Source organism: Antrostomus carolinensis, unplaced genomic scaffold (assembly GCF_000700745.2).
Source record: "Antrostomus carolinensis isolate BGI_N321 unplaced genomic scaffold, ASM70074v2 scaffold9100, whole genome shotgun sequence".
In the NCBI taxonomy this organism is placed as follows: domain Eukaryota; kingdom Metazoa; phylum Chordata; class Aves; order Caprimulgiformes; family Caprimulgidae; genus Antrostomus; species Antrostomus carolinensis.
In genome coordinates, this window is record NW_010289038.1 from 32,278 (window position 1) to 50,416 (window position 18,139).

The 18,139-nt window shown below is 39.0% G+C and overlaps 1 protein-coding gene across 1 annotated transcript in view; it reads right to left on the reverse strand.

Annotated features, from left to right (window-relative positions):
* The window catches only part of KPNA1 (karyopherin subunit alpha 1), a 44,841-nt gene that overhangs the window by 19,008 nt on the left and 7,694 nt on the right, over positions 1–18,139 (reverse strand). The window contains exons 5-9 of the mRNA XM_010168704.2: positions 13,595–13,726; positions 5,552–5,640; positions 3,582–3,681; positions 2,861–3,024; positions 1,634–1,712 (exon numbers count right to left, since the gene is read on the reverse strand). Of these exons, the coding sequence (XP_010167006.1) occupies positions 1,634–1,712; positions 2,861–3,024; positions 3,582–3,681; positions 5,552–5,640; positions 13,595–13,726 (564 nt within the window). The remainder of the gene's footprint in view (positions 1–1,633; positions 1,713–2,860; positions 3,025–3,581; positions 3,682–5,551; positions 5,641–13,594; positions 13,727–18,139) is intronic.

Sequence of the window (18,139 nt, forward strand, 5' to 3'; positions counted from 1 at the left end):
GCTCACATATCCAGAAATGTATCAACTGTCAAAGCTGGGCTTTTCCTTCTAACTAAGGATTTTTATAGACATTCTGTATCCCTCTAACATACACTACAATCCGCAGGCAGGACTATCAAGCTATTCTACTTAAAACAGTTCTCTAGAAATTTAGGAAAGCTTATGGTATGCTCCATATTTACGAGTGCAACAAAAAAGTTCAAACATTTTCTTGAATTCAAGTCTAATATTTATGCAGTATTTAATAACCTGCATTACATGTGATTTAGTGATCCTTTGTGGTTTCATTTTTAATGAAACTATGAAATCACAAAATGCACCTCAAGCACTCTTATGACTGATCTGCAAAAAATACAAGAATGTCCATGCAATTCAGCTACAGAAAAAATATTGTAGCTATCAAAAAATCCTGTTAACCTCTAGTGATAAAATATTCAAAGTGTCCTGCTGCTGCTAACTCATCTTTACCTCTGATCTCATTGTCACAGAACTACATAATTCCAAAGGATATATTTATACAAACAAAAAAAAAAAAACGCATTGAAAGAAGCCTCAAGATTAGGAACTTGATTTTAACTTTGGCATAATTTACATGGAAGGAGTAATTTAACATAAGCTTTATGCATCTACACCTCACTGAAAACATCTTTCTTCAAACTCTTCACATCATCTCACACCTCTTAATGGCTACCACTGCCTCCTGGACGTCCATTCCACGTCTCCACTGCACACACCTCCCCATTCACAGCTGCTACTTCTTGGTCCCATTTCTGCCATCAGTTTTAGTAGATCCAACAGCCCAACACAGCAAGCCTCTTTGAGCCTGTCACTTCAAACCAATTTGGTTGTGCATTTGTCAGACAGCTCTGCAGCACACAGGTATGCTTTTTAGTTTGTCAACTAGAGATGGAGGTCGAGTCCATAAAGTTTCAAGAACACCAGCCTACTCTGTACTTTTCTTCCTTATATTACCGACTGAGCCTCACAAAAGGGGGTCAGAACACGCAAAGAAGTGGAGAAAAAATTTTAGCATAAGGTACAACAGCAGAAGTCCATAAAGAGAATGCTACCAGACAGTGGATCACAGGCAAGATGTGTATGCAAGGAATGGACTCTCTGCTCCCACAGATTTTAAAAACTGGTGGGACCTGCTGTCTCTTGCAAAATCTACCAAGGACCAGAATGACAACCTAGTGCCTCTGAAGCATCAGGTTTCCTGGCTCCCAGTTTAAATCCAATATAGTGGTAAGAGTCGCTACCTCCTACAGATGCTCCTCCAAACGTGTGTCCAGTCACAGCTACATACCATCCACACTCATATTTGGTATATTCATCATAGACTGTCAACAGCATCAAATGTGACAGGCCTTTTACAGCCCATCATTCAACATAAAATTCAGCCTAAGAGGCAGACTTGCTTTAAACAAACCAGAAAACAAAAAAACCTTGAAGAGTATTGCACGGCTATATACAAATCCCAGACACAGCTATATAAGAATCACCAGCAGTTCAGGACTGAACAGAAAAACTATGAAAACCACCTCATGTTTTTGAGGCAACTAGTGTCATCAGTCCTTCACTTTCAAACTTCAAAAGGAAGAAGAAAGGTGCACAAGAAAAAGGGAATCCATACCTGGGTCTGGATATCATCTCCTGTGACGATGTTCCCAACAGCTCGTAAGGCAGGAGATACAACTTTGTAGTCATTGTGCCTGAAATTACCAAGGGAAGATCCAAGTGTTAACCATCCTGAAGCATCTCCATCTTAACATCCTCAAGGAAGAAACATCCATCAGCCAGGGGAAAACAAACCTGACTTAACTCTCACTATCTGAATCAAAACACTTTTTGATTTTAAAAAGTAGTAAGTGTTTCTAAAGTAAGGGTTTCTAAATATTTAGGCCTTTAGATACCATTCAGCACCATAAAAATAAAATACGGGATTAAAAGAACACAAGTACTTCATGCTATAGGCATCCTTGGGAGGGAAAAAGTAATCAGCTTTAACTATGAAACACACTTAATGTAGCACACACAAAGGCAGAGAATGAGACAGAGGAACATGGACAGAAGCTGTGTGTTTAACCCACACAGCTGTTTGATCATCTTCTGTCATCATATGCATTCCCCCATCATCACTGTTAAATCAGGACTGGAAGAGGAAGGGTGAAGTAAGGAATTTTTTTCTTAAATGAAAACACTTCTTTATAAAAAGGTACCTTAGGTAACACATTCTATTCATTAATTCAGCACCAGATTTGCTTTAATCTTAAAAGCCTCAATAGTATTTTCTACTTACATCACTGAAAACCATCATTTCTTGTTCTTAGGTAAGTGAATGCTCCAGGTCCTTCCCTTAGACCCGAAGGAATGGCTCTGAACAAGGCCAGTTTCCCTGACCTCAACTCCCACAGCTGCACGTTACTGACCAAACTGTGCATATACTCTTCTACAGTAAAGGTTTAGGAAATTATTTACATTTCATGTCCCTGCTACTGTCAGGTCTAGTACCTTGTACTATGCCTGTATTTCTATCTTTGATATCCTTCAGCCATTTCATTGGTAGGCGATTATAACAGACTTCAATGGCACAGGGAAAATTCCAGTATATATTATGGATTTTACAAAAATGCAGTTATTAGGTACAGGAAAAAATCTCTATAGAAATAGCCAAACCAGTACAAGAAAAGTTCCATTGTTTCCGTTACTCATGACAATTAGAGAAGACTGAAGACAGACAGGTAAAATTAAAACTCTACTTGCTTTTTGGAAATTACTACATTTCAGAACTTCCTAATCCTCGAACCTTGATTTTAGGGAAAAGAGTGGACAGTACATTTGCTCAGAACAAATTTCTTACATCAGCAATTCCACAAGCCTTCTGCAGACTCCTGCATCAATCACAGCCTGGATTTTATCATTGGGGCCATCAGACAAATAGGACAAAGCCCAGCAGGCATCAGCTAATACATCTGTATCGTTGACAAAGAGTAGCCAGGAAAGCACACTAAGACAAGGTGAAACCTGTAGGACATCAAGAGGAGATACATACATTGTGCAATTAAAAGGGTCAGAAAATCTGTTAACACGTCAGTTAATCTTTCTATGTGACATTACAGGACTAGGCACTGGTATCTCAAGGTTCAAAATGCAGAAAATTTCAGACCTAGGTGGCACTTCTGTGCAGGGCTGTAGCTACACAAGTAGAGAGGAGCATGGCAGCAGAAAAGCACTGTAAAAATTCTTCAGCCTCTACAGTACAATGTCTGGTAACTTAACCTCCGACTTGTCCGCTAAGATGTGCCATACTTTGTGCTACAGCAGCCAAGATGCACAGTTCTGTTCTGCTGTAGGATGGTCACCTCCAGTACAGGAACAGGAACAAAGGCAGCTATATTAAAACAGTGGTTACGAATGTCTGTCAAAGGACTAAATACATTCAAAAACTTCATCTGTAAGAAGCTCATTTGCTTCAGAGAAGTTCTGAAATACTTCTGATACTTAGTTTTAAGTTCCACCACTCTTATTGCTTATTTGGCTACCACCACCTCACAACAAATCTCCTTTCAAACATTTCTTACCTTGGCAAAATCTGGAGGAGGATTCTTCCCTCTGCAGAGGTTGGATAGAGCCCATACAGCATTTCGGGTCATAGTGAGACGGTTCTGTTTTGAAAGCAATCTAAAACAAACAACAAAAAATTTCCAACCTCTGCTTTTTAAAAGTCAAAACCAGCCAATCCTGTAGGGGCAACCTCAGGAATCATTAAAATAAACTCAGGCCTACATTTTAACATACACCAGGGCAAAATACACTAGATTTTTTTTAATATATAAAAATACATCCTAAGGAAAATCATGCTTGATGTCTGGATACTAACAGACATGCTAGACACACAAGTCCTAGTATCCCAACAAGAACAATAACCATTACACTAAAAGTGTGTTCATTTAACTGCTTAGATACTGATGTGGCAGATTAAGTCCAAAGGTGCAGGAACCGACACAGTTGATCTAAGGAGAAGATGAAGTTTAGTTTTGGAGAGTAGTCTCTTCATTAAACTTATTTTTTATGTCAGTCTCGGACCATCAGCCCCGCTTTTACACTTTTCTATGTTAACTAATGGAGGAGAACAAAACTTATCCTCAGAAAACACATATAATCAGATTCATGGTTTCCCAAACATTCAAGACAGCCATATATCTCACAGCAAGCACCACTGACAGACTTTCTGTGCACACAGGCTCCAGTCCCAGCATACGAGAGCCTTGTCCACTGGGTTCTTGTTAGAACATGAATTCTACAGACCAGTCCAAATCAGTCTCTCCCTGCAGCTGTTAAGGGGTGGCATCCACACAGGGTTCAATTTCTGCTCCATAAGATACAGGAAGCCAAATTACATGATGAACTGTACTACTGACACCTTTCTGAGACCTGCACACCAAAACTGCCCTCTCACATTAGGCCCATCACACTGACCAAAGCTGTGTCAGCCACTGGTACACTGAGTCCCCTTATCTGAGGTTAATCCTAGCACTGACAAAAAATGTCTCTGGAGTTGGTTAATTAAATCAAACACAGTCTGGAGCCTCTAAACAAGGCAATTTCATGACAACTTGCTTAACAATGACCAGCCATAGTGCTCCTTGGCCTAGAAGAAATGAAGTTAAGGCAAGCTCTAGTTTCTCCACAGCTGTAACAACTCAGTTTCTTCTTCTCATAGCCATCCCACACTGTATCAATGTCTTCATGAGAGCACTGGAGAAGTCCACTGCTGCAAACAGAGTCTGCAAAGGACAGAGACTGAGTAATCCTAATTCGGACACAACACAAGATGGTGTCACTGCTACAGCAATAATGAGGTCCTTCAGCAGAGAACCATCAAGATAATTAGCAGACTAGAGAAATGACACACAATGGGAGGGTTAGAGACCTGGATTTGTTCAGCCTTAGGAGCAGACTGTGTAAGGGGAGATATAACTGCTGTCTGCAACAGTTTAACAGGTGGCTACAGAAAAGAGGAAGGCAGATCCTTCTCAAAGGTGTGTTGTAGTGACAGGACAAGAGGCAATTGTCACAATGTAAAACATAGAAAATTCTGATTAGGTATCAGAACATTGTTTTTCACCATGCCATGGTCAAACACTACAACAAGTTGCCCCAGGTATTTACAGAATCTCCCTTTGATGTTCCAAATTTGACTAGTTAAGTAGTTGAGCAATCTAATCTGATCTCACCTGCTATGGAGAAAGGCTTTGACTAGATGACCTCCAGAGGTGCCTTTCATCTTAAATTATTCTATGATTCTATAATAAGCCCAGGCATCCACCCACTCTGTAGAATAAAATAGTTCCAGCTTAGCTGCTCCTAAAACATGTTTCCATTTTAGCTCCATTGCAAAGTAGTTCAGGAGCTCCCATTAAAAAGTCTGATTAGTCCACAATAATAATAATAATAAAATCATTATTATTATTCAAGGCAAAAAACAAACTTCAGTCTTTCATATCAAGACACACAAGCACAATTCTGGAAAACATTTAAACAGACTTACTGCAATAAAGGGGGCAGGATATTACAATCCAATACATAGTCTCTGCACATAGTGCTGTCCCCAGCAATGTTGCCAAGAGCCCATACTGCCTGCAATTAAAAAAACAGAATAGTAATTACTTTTATTCTCACAATTCAACCAGTTTAGTGTATGTATTAGAGTGGGAGATATTCTGTTCTCACTGTTAGATCCTGGACAGTCGGAAGGGGAATGCATTCTGGTTGAGTATTATAAATATACACCCAAGCTTATTATTTGATTCAGGAATACTGACACAGATCTAAAAGGAATACCGAAACAGCCAACGTGTATGTCTCCAAAGGCTTTGCAGGCAGACATAACCTTGCTCTGTCCATAATGTAAGAGATAAGCTTATCTCCTCAGGCTTAGTAACGTACTAATTCTACACTCCTCCTGATTCAGAGCTGGTTCAAGTCCAGATGTTCACAGCACAGGTCAAGCAAGTTTGTATCTATCCAAAAATGTTTGTGTGGAACAGCCCATATTAGTATTTCCTAAGAAGCCATAAAAGCATGCGTTGTTTACACAGTCATATTAAGAACGCTGACACCAACTAGGATGAAAATGAGAATCTATATGCAAGATAAACCAGTATTCAGAATCAAAGAGTTCAGATGGGCCTTGGCACATATTCTTCAAGAGAAAACTATACAAGACAGAACCAGTGTCACCTTTTAAGATGTAAGCATGGCAGAATGCAAGGACAGGTATTTTCTCCTTTGGACACAGCACTACTGTAACCCTTAATTTTGAGAAGAGAAGATCTAAAGTACTAGAAGATAATTAAATAAGCATGAAATCCATCCTCTGTGATACGATGAGAATTAAAGATTTAGTTTTGATTTATATGCTTGGGTCAAGTGATGCTTTTGATATCATGTCCACTAGTATGAGAGCTATAACTTAAAAAAATTAAAAGTAGTCTCTATGAAGTATAAAACTCATTTTATGAATTCCATGGAATTTACAGACAACAGTTTGTCACACAAGGAAATGTATGAAACTCACATTTGCTATTTATTTTAAGTTAGCAGAAGACTAAGTGTCACATAAAATAGATATGTGTAACTGCTTATTTGGTAAGACCCACACGCTGTCTACACCACCACTGGAAATACTTCCAATATTGCACATATTACGCTTCCAATGTTGCATAATTTATTTCAAATAAATTGCTTCTCAAAAAAAATTAAAAAAAAAATAAAAAAAAAAAATTGACAGAATAAGCCAAATTGTTACCTAAAGGAAATTCTTGGCTAATCTGAAATAAACTTATTTATTCATTACCAATATGATGCCAATTGATTTCTTGCATTAGATTTCTATTGTAACAGTGGCAAAAAGACGCTACTTTAAAAAACAGGCTCTGACCACTCTAGAGGCCCAACACCACTAGGAAATTCTCCAAAATCAATACAACTAAAACCAGATGTGTATACAAAACATAGATACAGATGTCAGCTTGCTAGACACAGAATAAAAAAGACTCCACCTCTGTACCAGTATTACCAATAACACCACAGATGGATTGATCAGAAGCCCCTGAACTGCAAGTTGTTAAGAGACCAAGAGACTGTTCTGGGGAAGGATTAGCTTGTTTTGTTCTCCTGCTGTTTTCCAGGCTTCTGCTGTCAGCCACAGTCAGAAACAGGGCATCAGGCTACACTGACCTTTGCTGTGAAACAGCACAGCCATTACTACACCATGTCATCCCAAAACTGATCTTCATCACAAAGAACTTATTTTTCATTCCAGTTCTCATTATTTTACAACTGTTGTGACAACAGTTTGTCAAATAAAAGTATAACCTTGGATCTGGCAGCTTCATGGACTCAAGACAGAAGGCAGCTGCTGGAAAAAACTTAGTTTAAGAGACAGAACATATGCCACCTCCTGTAAAATGTCATTTTTATTAGAACTGTAAGAAAACACACTTGTTGCTCACTGCAATGCCTATATTTCTGCAGCTACAAGAAGCCCAAGGAATGAATAAAAGATTTCAGCTGGTTCTAAACAAACTTGTGAATGTTCTAAAAATATTTAGGGGTGAAAAAAGTTAGAATTTGAAATAACATCCTTTTATTGAACATGTGAGTAAGTTTGTATGAAGATACAATCTCCTTTCCTGGACACCTTTACACACACTAAAACACCCCTGAAAGCTGTATTGCACTTGTCTGTGGGCTTTGTTTCTGCCATTATAGCAATATCTATTTTTAGTGTTGACAACAGTGATAATCACTTAATCCAAGAATCCACTCTGACCCTGAATCACAGACTCGTTTTGCAAAAGCAAATCTTACATCAAAAAAGTCTGACCAGAGAAGTCAAATAGCATCTCTACTGCTTTCCCAATCTTGATTTATTTATTTATTTATTTTAAATGGCAAGGGAAGTCTGATCAAGTAGTCTGATATCACAGGACCCAGTAAGAGAGGACGTTGCAACGAATCCTTGTAATGCTAATGACAGATAGTACACAAGATGCAAAGAAATTTAAATATCTTTACAAATATATGCAAGGTTGTACTCAACAAGGAAGATGTCTCCTTAAGGAATTACTTCAGCTCTTCAGATAAGTGAGGAATGTAAGTCAAGCTCATTTAAATTCTTCTCATCATACACTGCCATAAATACAAAGCTCTGTCATGGTTCCCACAGAGACATGTGAACAATGACAAGTGTCTCGAGGGTTTGTTTGTCTGAATAATATTCAATGATTTCCATCACTTCTTTTGTGCGCTCCTCAAGATGCAAATGGCTTCTTTGCCATAACATTTTGGCTTCATTCTACACATCCCAAATGTTTTTATCTTCTTTTCTGGTAGTTGCAGAGGTAAAAGGATATGTAATTCCATTAAATTCCATAGATTATTAAATCCAAAAGATATCTGCCACTCAAAAAATTCCATTTCAGTACTTTCTAATATCTTCATCCAGACCTGAAGATGAAAAGAACCTGTCATTTTAGATTTGTAGTCTGACTTTGTAACTATCATCTTACGTAGCAAACCTGTGTGTAAACTGAAAACCTAAATGCTGCCTTGACAACTGACAGGATCTATTTTTGTACACCTGTATAAATTTCCATTTATTGCCAATAGTGGAGCAGGGATTGTTGCAGGTCTCCGGTTTATTTTACTCATTATTAAACTCCAGTGTTTTTTCCTGCAGCGTCTGACAACTTCAGTAGTCAGTAACAGTTAAGTGCAAGTTTTGGAGAGTACTGTTGAGCCATATGGTGTCTCCTGGGAACAATCCATGTATGTTCTGACAATCCTCTGCTCTCCTCTGGATTCTAAAGCTCTCAGCCATTATTTCATTAGACCTTTGGATGATTTAAATCAAGTGCTAAACCAGCCGCCAACAGTGCGCAGAGTCTGTGCCTCTTGCTGGAGAAGAAATACTATGAAGTGAGAATCAACACTTTCTCTACTTTTGGCTGTTAACTTGAGAAATGGATCTAATGCTGGGCTAAAGACAGTGAAGATTAGCTTGCATACAACTGTGATTGGGTAAGTGGACATCAGGAAGGATACCAGAAGGCCAAATTCCTAGGAGATGACTTCTACTATAAACACCTTTATTTCAGGGGCTGAGGTGGTCACAGTTCCTTCTTTATCACATCTCATCCACTCTAACAGACAAAGTAGCTCATAATCATGCCTCAACTGTTTTTTCCTGATTTTGATTACTAAGACCTAGTTGGTAGGACTGCTGATGTAAAAGTCAAATAGAACCTGGACATCAAACTCACAGGTCACCTCTGCCAAACGCGATGGTTACCAAAAGGAACAGCAATACAGCTAGAAATGGAAAAATACTGAGGAAACACTTTAGGTTGCTTTAGCTGAAAACACAAATGTTCCCAAAGGAGAAGAGTGGCAGCTGGGGATGCTCCTGCCACCGGCTGTCCAGCAGAGCACAATGACACATATCTGTCACTGTGAGATGATCGCAATCATCTCAGGAAGCATAATGCTTTGCATGGTTTTTAAAGAAAATTCAATGTTCATCAAGGAAACTCAAGTTGACATCTGGGTTTTAAATACCTCAGCAAGGGCACTCAGAAGAGAAATGCAGCTAAGACACTGCTGAAACTAGACCAACCTTAAGTATGTCTAAAGGGCTTTGATGGAGTCCTTCACTATAAATAATTTCAGGTTGACATATCTAAATTTCTAGATGTCTTCTGGAAGAAAAAATTGTGACAAGTGGAAGAAGCCTAGGACATATGCCACTGAATAAAGCTAAAAATCAGTACACCAAAAGCAGAAATAGAGTGTGGGGAACAGAGGTGCAGCCAAAGAGTTTTTCATAAATAGTGGAGATGTAACTTCTGTAATAAACTCTGTTTCTTTGGTAGGAAAAATGGATGTCAAATGGTTTAACCACTGGTCACAGGGAACATCTGAGAAAGACTGATATACAATGCAAACAATGAAAGAGTTAAAGGATGGTAGAGTAATTAAATATCAGTCAATTAAATTTCGCACAGCTTAATGCGAAACAGATCTTATAAAAAACCACAAGATAGAACTTCATTAAAATACATGTTGTTTAATAAACATAGTTATAAAGATTCCCTCACACTGACTTCTATAAAACCACTGATTTAGAATCACAGCAGACTCAAACTAGCATATGCAAAAGAAACAGTGCAACACATTAGATTCAAATTGGCTTTTAAATATGAAAAACAACTGCTGGAAAAATATGATCAGATACAGTAAACTGGTATCTGTTCCTGAGCCACTGCTAAGGGAAATTTGAAATAAAAGATAAATTCAACTGTGTAAGTCTGTAAGGCTTGCTCCAAGACAAAAACAGTGGATAATGATTAGTCAGTAAGCCAAATTAAAATAATATGAATTGGGTTTTTTTAGTTTATGCTATGATACATATTCAAAATTATATTACAACTTACACTTCCTTCTACAGAATTACTATGCCACTTAGCACAATGAACAGCTTACTAAACACAGCCTTCAGTATTTCTTTTTCTCTTCATCCTTTACTATACGGTGTATTTTCGCCTATCTGCCCTGCACATGTAGTTATATTTTCCATATTTTCCTGTATTTTTGTAATTTGTTGCAAAGGCAGCAATAGTTGCTTGCAAATAAAACTCTTCACAGTACTACAGGAAGAGAAGGTAAGAATAATCACTTTACAAGGGAGAAAATGACAGGCAAATATCTGCCAGTTTCAGAAATCCAACACGAGAAGCACGGATCTACTCAAAACACAGACCTAAGTCACTTGTGAAAGTGCTGAGTTGTCCTCAACTACAAAATGAAATGCAAGTATTTCACATCGAGCATTCAAAAACACAGAACTAGTATCTACTTACTGAAAACTGATAGAAGCAAACTGCCCAGCATCAGACACTAAGTGGTAGATACATGTGTCTCAGAAAGCGGCAACTGTCTTAATCGTAAGACTCTCCTGCCTCTTCTCTCCTTCGTTCACTACAATGTGTTCCAATTTTAACACACAGGGCCACAGTGTGACAAATAAAAGCCTCCTTTACTACCCACTGATTTGTTACCAGGGCAACAATCTGTAGGTACACTAGAGAGGAGAGTCATCTGGGAAAATACTACACACTTGTGTAGTAATGCTATCCTGTAAAGCAGAAGTACAACCGCTAACATTTAAGTGCTTAACGCTTTTAAGTTTTGTTTTAGTAGGTATTATGGTGAAGTGTTTAGCTTTTTTAAAAGCTGTCAGAAAGAAACAGAATTCCTTTCATGTTGGCCTCCCCTAAAAATAAAGTCAGCTGTGAGCAAGACTGCAACCCCTGGACCTACAGCACAGAAACCCACCCTGAAAAGGTGTAGGTAACACTTCGCAGTGGTACACTTTCCTTCTTTAGCACAGCTTACTATGGAGCAATTTGTAACTGGTATTTAAAGACTTACTGGTAACAGACAGATCACGGATTCAGCACCTGAATTACAGAGAAGAATATTTTCCAGTAATTATAACCCACTCTGCCTGCTTGCAATCTGAACTCTTAAAATGTCAGCAGCTTATTAGGAGGCAGAGGGGAAAGGAGACAGATAAACTACTTAACTGTGGCCCCTAAGCTCTTCTGTTAATTCACACATCTTAAGGCTGAAGTCTGCACAACTCTTTCTAAACAGGCTCACTCTTCCCACCTGCTCTCTGAACATCAGCAGGGATGATAACAACAACCTAATGAAAAAAACAAGTTAGATCTTGCACAGAAGATCATTAGGAACAAAAAAAATAGAGTAGCCTTTACCACACTCACAGCACCAGTCATGCTGCAGGAACAGCACTGTGTAAGTAAGTGATGGCTGAGTTAAGAAAGTAATGCCACCAATTTCAACCCCCAAAAAAGCAAACTCTAAAAGGCACCATAATGCTAAGTCTGGATGGATTTTCACATGGGCAGAACACAGCATGTATCTGCCATTTTGTCAAGTTCTCTACCACATTTCTAGTTTCTACAACAACAATGACCGATTTCCTCAAAGAAAGCTAAAAAATGGACAAAATAAAAATACTTATTTCCTTTACTATAATTTTCTCAAGCACTTGAATTCAATTTCTCTTAAAAAACCTTTTCCAAAATAACTCAGCCTGAGACAGACCACTGAAAATGGAAAGTTGCAGACTGGAAGAACTAGAAAGCTACAAGCAACTGAGGAGAAAAAAAACAAAAACAAACAACAAAACCTCTGTCTGTCTTGTGGAAAGTGTTAGGCACCTTTAGGTACAGGTGGTACATTCTGAGCCAGCTGTAAGAGAGAAAGGCAAGTTACACAAAGCGATCCAACGCTTATGAGTCGCGACTCCTCCAATCATGCATCTCAATACAGCCAAATGCAAGGTCAGACATCTAGGAACAGAGAATAGAGGTCACACTTACAGGATGGAGAACTGAACCCTGGCAGTCAGTGATTCTGAAAAGAACAATGGATCATATTGGATAATCAGCTTAACCTGAGCTTGCAGCCAGCTTCTGTGGCAAAGAGTCCTCAAAGACAACTTCGATATTTACACACCAAAGTATCAAGTAGCAATTAAAATGAGTTACTATCTCTGCAAACAGCTTTGCTGGAACAGCGCTACTGGAATATCCGGTGCTTGCAATTTCACCACCACAAAAAGATATTGAAACAAAGAAATTTTCAGAAAAGGGTCACCAAAAAACAAACCAACTGCAACAGAAATACCCTCATTATGAGAATTGAGAGCTTAATTCATTTGCTCAAGAAAAGCTTAAGCTATGGTCTGTACGTAGCTATCAGAAAAACAGACAGCTTACTAATTGAGTAGACAATGAAACAAAAGCAAATACTCAGACCCAAAGCTAGTCAATATTGTATAGAAAAGGTACACACTTTCATGTTAGGATTAAGATTAACTGAAAATCTACCTGTGATTAATATTTCATCATTCTAAGTCTTCAAAGCAAGACTGTATGTCTAAAATACATCCTTGTTCAAACACAGGTTATGGACTTCGTGTGGAAATTACTGAGTCAAATGTTTGGTCGGTGCTTTACACTGATCCCTTTGGGCCTTAAAGAATATTCACCTACTCTGTAAGGAACACAGAGAATGAACTGAAATTTTCTGTTGAGAACAATTTATAATTTCCATTCATGCTTTATCTTCAGGAGAAAAAAGCATGAACTTTCAATCGCTAAAGCTATTTTCTAAACAAGGCTTCTTGAATTCCTCAATACACAGAAAAATATTAACCCATTAGAGATCAAAATGCATTACCCCATTGGCTGTGGTTAACTATATCATTTCCAGAAAAAGAAAAATACAATACTTGCTTAGACATCTTAACACAGACTAGGTAGAAAGGGACTGCTGTGCAAAACTGACAAAGACTACATTTCCTCTAAAGGTTTTCTTACAGCAGAGCCTTGTTCTTTTCTGGAGAAGAAAAAAAACCAAAAACAAAACAAACAAATAAAAAACCGCACCAGCCCCACAAATACATACCAAAAAACCCAACATCATTCTTTATCTTTACCTGTTCCTGTACATCTTCAAACTCTGAACTAAGCAGCTCTATGAAGATGGGGACAGCTCCTGCTTGGATCACTATTCGAGTCTGAAGGGAATTTCCCGAGGCAATATTTGTCAGCACCCATGCAGCTTCAAACTGAAAAACAAAATACAAACAAAAGTTTACTAGGAGCCTTCTGTGCCACTCCAAAAAATGAAGACTAAATGTCTTTTAAAGACAGAACGAATTGGCACAGGGAAAGCATGAGATATGGTAAGAATCAGAATCATAGAATTAAGAATTATTGACATCACTCGAAATCAAAACTTGTAGAAGTTCCTTATGAGAACAAAATCAGGTTTGCTGTGGCTTTTCAAATACTAATTTTTGCTATGCAATTATATTACCTTTGGTCTGTTCTACTGTTTTTCCTTACTGACTAAGAATCTTTATACAACAATAGGAGTCTTCTCACAAGACATCCAATACCTGCATTCACTGAATCAGCAATTATATTCTTGAAAATGCATGAATAGAGACACTATCAACATGGGGACAAACTTATAGCAGGGCCTGTAGTGATAGGACAAGGGGTAATAGTTTTAATAAAAAAGCGGAGATTTAGACTAGAGAGAAGGAAGAGATTTTTTCCAATGAGGTTGGTGAAACCCTGGCCCAGGTTGCCCAGAGAGGTGGTAAAAGCCCCATCCCTGGAAACATTCAAGGTCAGGTTGGACAGAACTCTGAGCAACAAGATCTAGTTGAAGATGTCCCTGCTCATTGTAGAGGGGTTGGACTACATGACCTTGAAAGGTCCCTTTCAACCCAAACCATTCCATGATTCTAACATCGTTTGACAGAATCTCTTCAATATGAAGCAGGAAAGGGGATTTAAAAAAAAAAAAAAAGCAACCAAACTCAAAACAGTGATCACAGTCTTGTAGAACTCTGCAATTACAGCAAAGTACTCCTCTCCAACTCTGGTGATCAGTATTGCTGTCAGCAGTTATTAGTGTTATTCAAGACTTGAAGCAAAATTGATATCCTGAAATAACTTCCCATCTTTTGATTTATATGTTTTTATAATTTATTTTTCTTTTAATCTCAATGCACGAAAGCATTAACTTTAAGCTGAAATGAAAATTTTAACACTACCTCATACAGACCTCAGAAAATAATGGTAGATTTCTGCATGCTTCTCAGTTCAAATATTATTACACTGCACTAGCAAATTTAAATCCTATCAGATACCATCCAGAATCTAGAGAACAAAGACTGCTAAAAGTTGAACAAAAAGGTAAAAATCAATAAAACAACCAATAAGCAATAAAAATGGAAAGTTGTATGCTATAAACGACCAATTCTGACATCACTAATGATTTTTATTAAACTGATGTTGATCCAGCAGTATTCCAGTGAAAACCCTGATATACTTTCCAAACCTAGCTACCTCTGAAGAGCAGCAAGGAATTATATTTGGGATTTAATCAAATGAGAAGGCCTGAAATAGGAACTCAACAATTAAGCCTAGGCTTGTAAGGCTTTTAATTTTTAAGTGTTAATAATTATTAAGACTTCAGTTTTAAAAATACAATTCATCCTGCCTCCTGACCAACTAAAGGAGAAATAATCTTCTTGTAAGATGTGATCAGAACAAATTATTCCAAAATACATCGTTGTAATAGACAAAGAATATGGCTGCAATAAAGCAGAAACACACCATGTCAAAACAGCGAGACTCATCATTAATGAAATAAAAGCAAAACATTCAGGCCAGAGCTTAAGGCCAACATAAAATGTACTTGCTTTCCTGTAATTTTACTTTCTCTGAAGTGAGTATGCAGTGTTTTGTGATACAATATAACAGGATTATTAATAATCATTGAACCACAGAGGTTTCTTACTCATATTTTAGAACTTGCCCTTTGGCTTCCTACCAGATACCATCAGATTGAACTATTCACAACTTAGAAACTCACTCTCTCCAGTTATATACCCGTAACAGAGAAGAAAACACTATCTATAACCAGATTAACCAAACTGAAGACCAAACAGCAGGTACTTCTCCTTGCTCAAATCTGTACTTCAACTATTTATAAAAATAGTTAAGCTAATCATAAGATCTCCCCATCTTCTGTGGAACGAAGTTCTGTTAAAATGAGCTCTTCCCAACATCTAACCAGAATCAAGGGTGAATTAGATCATGTCCTTGTGTGAGCACCACTTAACATTTCAGATGGTATCAGTTCCAGAAAGGTTAGCTGAGTGACAGTTGCTCTACTCCCTCTCCATTGTGGACACCTGATGCCCCAGGATGTATAAACTAAGGAACAGCCACATGCAGATGGCAAAGGGTAGAAAAAACAAAATACTTTATGATAATTAAAGTTAATTAATAGGAAGAAAATCTCATCCAAGGGATGTCCCTGCTGATGGCAGGGGGGTTGGAACTAGATGATCTTTAAGGTCCCTTCCAATCCTAACCGTTCTATGATTCTATGATTTTGGTATCTGTGTGGTATCATTCTTTTTTAATATTTCTCTCTCCACCACAAAGATTTTGCACAAGAGACAAATTTACCTCTTCACATATGGTTTAAGTGATCATGGAGAAGAGGGGAGCTTTTTTAAGTCTTGAAATTGCTTCAATAAAAACTGGACAGAGGAATTCCACAAAAATTAGGCCTCCCTACCGTAAGTCTAGTTTTTACTGGGTATTGCACTGACAACACAGAAGAAAAACAAAGCATAAAGTCACATAAAGTTGCAAGTTCACCAACATGGAAGAGCTTCCACATTCAATCCCACCTTACAAGTAGCTATAGCATCTGAGCAAAAAAATACTTCAGCGTTTCCAGAATGAGTTGAAAATGCGGACAAGGCCTTTTACAGTCGGCTGAAAGCAGCCTCACAGAGGCAGACCCTGGTGCTCGTGGGTGACTGTAACTACCCCGACATTTGCTGGAGGAATAACACTGCAAGTCAAATGCAATCAAAGAGGTTCCTTGAAAGCATTGATGTAACTTTCTCTCACAAATGACCGAAGAGCCAACAAGGAAAGGAGTGCTGCTGACCTTGTCCTATCAAATAATGAAGGAGTAGTTGGGGAAGTGAAGGCTGGAGGCAGCCTTGGCTGTAGTGACCATGAGATTGTGGAGCTCAGGATCCTGCTAGGAGGAAACAGGGCAGTAAGTAAGACCGCAACCCTGAACTTCAGGTGAGCTAACTCTGGCCTCTGCAGGGACCTTCTTGGAAGAATCCCGTGGGATCAGACCCTTGAAGGAAGAGGGGTGCAAGAGAGCTGGTTAATATTCAAATATCACCTCCTCCAGGCTCAAGAACAATGCATCCCTGTGTGCAAGAAGTCAAGCAAAGGGGAGAGAAGACTGGTATGGATGAACAAGGAGCTCCTGTCAAAACTCAAACGTAAGGAGTAGGTGTACAAGAGGTGGAAGCAAGGACAGACCACTTTGGAAGAATATAAAGGCGTCACCCGAGCATGCAGAAATGTGACAAGGAAGGCCAAGGCCCATTTGGAACTAAATCTGGAAAGGGAGGTCAGAGACAACAGGAAGGGCTTCTTCAAACACATCAATAACAAAAGGAAGGCCAGGGAAAATGTGGGGCCACTGCTGGGGCAGGGTACCCGGTAACAGAGGACACGGAGAAGGCAGAGTTACTGAATGCTTTCTTTGTTTCAGTCTTCACTGCCAAGGCCACCCCTCAGGAATCCCCAACCCAGGAGACCAGTGAGAGAGTCTGGAAAAAGGAAGACTTCCCCTTGGTCAATGAGTATTGGGTTAGAGATGGACTACGCAACCTTAACAGCCACAAGTCCATGGGCCCTGGTGGGATGCACCGACATGTGCTGAGGGAGCTGGCTGACAGCATTGCTGAGGCCACTCTCGATCATCTTTGAGAGGTCATGGCAATCAGGAGAGGTCCCTGAAGACTGGAAGAAGGCAAATGTCACCCCCATCTTCAAGAAGGGTAAGAAGGAGGACCCAGAGAACTACAGGCCGGTCAGCCTTACCTCAGTCCCTGGAAAGGTAATGGAACAGCTCATCCTGGAGGACATCTCTAAGCATGTGAAAGACAAGAGGGTTATCAGGGGTAGTCAGCATGGATTCACCAAAGGGAAATCATGCTTAACTAACCTGATTGCCTTCTATGACAGGACAACTGGCTGGACAGATGAGGGGAGGGCAGTGGATGTTGTATACTTGGACTTGAGCAAGGCTTTTGATACAGTCTTCCATGACATCCTCATTGGCAAACTCAGACTTGATGACTGGACAGTGAGATGGATTGAGAACTGGCTGAATGGCAGAGCTCAGAGGGTTGTCATTGGTGGTATGGAATCAAGTTGGAGGCCTGTACCTAGTGGTGTCCCCCAGGGATCAATACTGGGTCCAGTGTTGTGCAGCCTATCCATCAATGACTTAGATGAAGGAACAGAGTGCCTCCTCAGCAAATTTGCTAATGATACTAAACTGGGAGGAGTGTCAGATATGCCAGAAGGCTGTGCTGCCATTCAGAGAGACCTCGATAGGCTGGAGAGATGGGAAG